Source organism: Notothenia coriiceps, unplaced genomic scaffold, assembly GCF_000735185.1.
Source record: "Notothenia coriiceps isolate Sejong01 unplaced genomic scaffold, NC01 NC01_scaffold00037129, whole genome shotgun sequence".
In the NCBI taxonomy this organism is placed as follows: Eukaryota; Metazoa; Chordata; class Actinopteri; order Perciformes; family Nototheniidae; genus Notothenia; species Notothenia coriiceps.
The window spans coordinates 1-5,226 of record NW_011369830.1 but is presented as its reverse complement, the minus strand read 5'-3'; the positions used below and the strand labels follow the sequence as shown (position 1 = coordinate 5,226).

General features: G+C 41.5%; 1 protein-coding gene across 1 annotated transcript; it reads right to left on the bottom strand.

Annotated features, from left to right (window-relative positions):
- Positions 1–287: 287 nt before the first annotated feature.
- On the bottom strand, positions 288–4,985 carry LOC104964326 (tyrosine-protein phosphatase non-receptor type 23-like). Its single transcript, XM_010793073.1, has 3 exons — positions 4,665–4,985; positions 3,581–3,694; positions 288–2,545 (listed from the first exon to the last, which is right to left on the bottom strand). The coding sequence occupies exons 1-3, from the start codon at positions 4,698–4,700 to the stop codon at positions 2,000–2,002; spliced, it is 696 nt and encodes a 231-aa protein (XP_010791375.1). The 5' UTR covers positions 4,701–4,985; the 3' UTR covers positions 288–1,999.
- Positions 4,986–5,226: the final 241 nt, after the last annotated feature.

Sequence of the window (5,226 nt, the reverse complement as noted above, 5' to 3'; positions counted from 1 at the left end):
ACTGCTGACCCTCTCTGTCGACGCACACGTTACGCACTATAGCGCTCATCAGCTTACAATTAAAACAGGGAGTTTGGACCACACACACACCTGCAGTAGGAGTAAACACTAAACACGCACACATGTTACAGGTGAGGTTTCACTGGGATGTCATCTGTTCATCACAAGCAACTGAGTGAACATGTTATGTACCCGGAACTGCGTACCTGAGAAACTACACCTGTTGCCTGTTAATTTATTAGCTTATGTGTTAGTCGAGAAAGCGTTAGAAATGTTGTTTTTATATATATTTTTTTGTTTTCTTGCAATGTCAATTTGATTTAAGGAAGTGATTTGGAAAATATGCTCGATGATAATTCGCTTTCTGGAGGAGTTAAATAAGAAGATTGATACTACCCTTTTAAATATTAAGCTAACGGTTTACTTAGCAAGCTAACGGTGAGCTTACTTTACAATAACCAGGGGGAAACTGATTTGTTTTACTTACTTGAGTATCGCAATATAAAATTATTTAACACTTTATCGATATTCAACACTTGTACAATTAAGTTTACATGCAATATTCATGGCAGTCCGTGGCTCAAATATAAAAAAGTAGTCATAACGGTTTACTTAGCAAGCTAACGGTTAATTTAGCAAGCTAACGGTTAGCTTACTTTACCACAAGGGCGAACGGAAAACAGATATTGATATACTTCAGCATGACTTTTTTATACTTGATCATGATAGTTAGAGCTAATATGTTGGATATTACATAAACTGATAATCCCACTGCTCTGATAATTGTAAAACAAACATATCTAACGTTAAATAGCCATCTCATGAGTGCTGATTTTATTAGCATTTTACCTCATTTCTGGTGTATAGATCACCTAATGCTTGCTTTCAATCTTATATAAAATGGCATCAATCTATTATAATTCCACCATAAAGCAAATAAAAGTATTTCCCAAAATGTTACCAATTTCCTTATGGAATGGAGGAAGAGTGGATGTTTGAGTCTTAGCCCCCTGAATGTCTGTTCATCACATATGGACTTTTAACAACCCATATCCAACAGGAATTTGTCCATCAATGTCCAATTTATTTTAGTAAATGATGCTTGTTTTTGCTGCTACAAACATACCTTTTCAGAAGTCTGTGGATGCATCTTCTGAAGATTTAAGTTGCAGAAAATGAACACTTCCTGTGGCAGCATCCTCGTAACAAAAGCAGATATGTAACGCTTTGTTGCTCGACATAAACAGAAATACAAATCTAACAGCTAACCCCCAGCTCTGCTCCTCCCTTCATCAGCTGGCTACAAGTAGAATAACTTATTTACAATTTTGTAAAACAAAAAAAAGTGCAAGACTTTGTACTAATCTTCAAATAAAGAGGCTTTGATACCACAACAGCTGTCTTGTCTACTGGATTTATTTCATTTTCCTTTACAGTAATGAATGATTAGTTTGTGAAATGTACCAGAAGGACATTGGGAATAGTCTAACTTTATTTAAGATATTTACAGTGTTACAGAGGAAGAAAAGAACGAATAAACTTGTTAAGACGTGCTGATTTGTGTGACCACTGATTGAGTTCAAGGTGTTTTCAAGATCGCTCCACCCAGCTCCGATGACCTCCACGCATCCATTATTCTAGTTAAACGATCGCAGCCAAACACCAAATGAAAGTGGAGTGCATGCTGGGATTTCCCTCTTCTTTTTGGGCCCAGATGTGGGAGTGCACAACATCCATACAGACAAATAAAAAGCAGCAAAGAGCGACAGAAGGAAAACAGACGAGTGCATAGTGATCTGCTCCCAGAAGCCACCGGTGATGAAAGGAAAGTGTGTTTGTGTTTCAAACTTCACGACTGAACCCCCGCCGTCCGCCCCCACCAGGCACGTCATGGTCGACTCTGCTAAAATGTCCCAGGATTCAGTGTGTTTTTCTACTTCAAAAGCAGGATTACAAAAGCGCTACAGGCCTGGTGTTAAAGTGGAAACAGGCTCTGCTCTCAGGGCTTCCCGAGGCTCCACAGGGGGTCCAGGCTGCCGAGGGGGTCGTCTCCTTCCTCCCCCCGGGGGGCCCCGTGGATCCCCTGACCCTCTGCCGGCTGCAGGAAGCTCTGCTTGGTCACCCGCTGCTTCCCTTTGCCCCCGCCCTCCATGGAGAAGGCCTCGGGGGTCATGGCGGCCAGGAGCTCCAGGGAGGAAGGAGCCGGAGCAGAGGAGGCTGGAGGAGGAGGAGGAGGAGGAGGGCTGACGCTGGGGGAGGCAGGTGGTGAGGAGGGGGCGTCCAGGCCGTTAGGGGGTGGAGAGTGAGTGGGCGAGGTGAGAGGAGGGCTCAAAGAGGAGGGGGGCTCTGTGGGAGGGGCCTGGACGTCACTCAGAGAGTCGAGAGCGGGGCCAACGTGCTCCTCCACACCGCAGGGGGCCTCCAATGAGGGGTCTGTGGCGCTGGGGGGGCGGATGCTGAGTTTGGCGATGGTGGCCTGGATGGAGCTGATGGGCATGTCCCCCCCGAGGACAATGTCCTGCTGGGACTCCTGTCTGGAGTAAGGCTGCAGAGAGCAGGGGGAAAGAGAAAACATTCGGATGAATTGTATCGAGATCCAATCCAACTTTATTTATACAGCACGTTTAAAAACAACAGTTGACCAAAGTGCTGAACATCAATAAATATATAAATAAAGCAGCATAAATACATTTAGACAAAACCGATAGGACAAAAAGAAACTAATGTAAAAGCACGAGACAATAAAACCATATTTATAGCCACAGACTGAAAACCCTTAAACACGATGGAAAAACATTTTAAAACACAACAAAATAGAAAACCCCAATTTAGAAAACACAGACTGATACGTGATCTGCAAAAGCACGGGAGAACAAGTAGGTCTTAGGGATAAAAGATCAGCCTGATTTATATTGAGCTCCCTAAAGGAAGTGACTCGAGCTAGCTAATACCAATGAGCTTCACGTATCACTAATAACTACGCTGCTCTGACAGCTCTACTGAAAATGGAAGCCGTACCTCGACTGGCCACAACTCGTAGATTTCCTTTGGAACAACCATGTGAGCAAAATGTGAAATAATACAACATTATAACTAAGATCATTAATAAACAGTTTGTGGGGAGGAGAAGAGGAAAGCGTTCACAAGAGGAACTCTACTGACTTCAAAGGGGTGTTAAACTTACTGAAGAGTCTGATGACCCAGATGACCAAATCAATGAATTAGAACAAATGTGTTCATCAAGTTTGGGTTTATTTGACCAGTTGTTAAAATATGCATGTCTATATATAAGCAAAGTAGTGCGAGTAGTAGTTATTACATTTTTAAATATAGTTTTAAGTACCAGGTTTATGGTACGTAGAGTTTATCATATAACATAACCAGGCTAAACGTCACTGTTTTTAATCTGTTTACTTTATTATTTATGTTTTTTTTGTTGCGCTTATAAATCAAATTTATTATTATTATTATATTCAAATCAGACGAAACTTTCAGAACAGGCCTTTTCATTGATCGATTACTTTCACAAGTGAGTCCGTGAATATAGAGACAAGAAAACATGAAGTATTGAGAGTCAGACCTTGGTCCGGCTGCAGGCGGGGGTGCAGGTGGAGGTGGGGGTGGTGATGCCGTGTCTCTGCAGGACCTGCTCCACGTGCTTCAGCACCGCCTCGTAGCAGAACTTCAGGTGGAGCTACAGACAGGAGCAACGAGAGTATTCAAATCAAATGTCACGTCTGAAAATCCACTCCTTCAAGGACTTTGTGATTAGCGTGTGTGTGTCCTGCTGTTTTAAACATGATCTATCTGTCACAATAAGAATACAAATGGTATATTTGATATTGTTGCATCGACTCAGTTGTCTTGTGTCTTATCTGTCGGAGAGAAACCATTCTGTATTTTATTTTAATAAAATGTGTCTATTAACCTGATAACACGTTATATGTTGCTGCATGTACCTTTAAAGTTCTTAGCCAATCATCTGAGGGGAATTTCTTGTTGTTTGTTTTTAACTTGGGATGTGTCATTTTGTGTTGTATGAAAAGTGCTATATAAATAAAGCTTTGTTCAGGGTATATGCAGGAGTCCTGAAGTCACATGTAAAACCTTTTAAGACCCTTTCCATACATTTTAAGACCTCATCGCCACTTTGAGTTCTAACCGGTTACCTTGGCGACACACTTTACCTCACATTGACTATATACAGTATTGATTGTCCTTCCTCCTTATCTTCCAACCATTTGAACGCAGACTTGCATTTCCCCATAACGATGTTGTTTAACAACCGGCGTAAACGGACCTTCGCGCGCTATCAAGCAGTGAGCGTGCGATGTCCTGTTAAGATTACGTCAAACCCAACGGGATGCCATCAATAAACTACACAGAATCACACTACACACCTACGCAATGATTACATTCAGGCAGACTGTAGAATACAACCTCTTTGGACAATTTATATACTTATTGGAAACAAGCTACAAAATGTAAAACCTTGGAAAATGTCGTTTAATACTTTTCGATAGCCTTCATTTTCGCTAAATTGATTTATCAACTTTTAATACTTTTTAAGACCCCGTGGACCCCCTGTTTTTATTATTATTATTATTATTATTATTATTACTACAATGCGCCATATCCATCAGAAAGGTGTGTCTGTGTCTGACCTTCTCCTGCAGCATGTTCTTCCTCTGCTGCCTCATCTTCTTCACCAGCACAGGCAGGTCAGGGATCCCGTGGCCCGCCTCCAGCTCCTGCAGAGCGGCGTACAGCAGGCAGAAGGCGCCGGTGCGTCCCACCCCCGAGCTGAGAGACACGGACAACCGGCTGATAAGAAACACTTCTACTGACACCACTGAGGAGCTCAACTCAATCCACTGAGTACTGGAAATTGAACGTGTAAAAGACAATCACACTTTTTAAAATATTGTTTCAAGATGCTGTTTATGATATACGCCATGTCTTGTTGACATTATGGCTTTCTACTAATGACTCTGGTACTTTCCTCCTAAACTGCTCTTGTATTGTTTCTTATTTCAATGTCATATACCTCTTATTGTTTATTGTTTATTTCTCTATACATCTTTACCTACCACGAGTGACTGGACCCCACTCTCTTCCATAAGTGGGTCCAAAAGGACCCGTATTAGAATAATATGTGTTTTTATGCCATTTTTGTCATTTTGGTTAAGAAAAATCACTTTTATAATATTTAGTATTATATTTTGG

Bases quoted from the DNA above. Each gene is read 5' to 3' on its own strand.
- LOC104964326 (XM_010793073.1), bottom strand. From the start codon at position 4,700: ATGAGGCAGCAGAGGAAGAACATGCTGCAGGAGAAG. The intron at 3,695-4,664 runs GTCAGACACAGA...TCCTGTCTGTAG, and splicing joins AGAACATGCTGCAGGAGAAG to CTCCACCTGAAGTTCTGCTA. The intron at 2,546-3,580 runs GTCTGACTCTCA...TGCTCTCTGCAG, and splicing joins CCGCCTGCAGCCGGACCAAG to CCTTACTCCAGACAGGAGTC.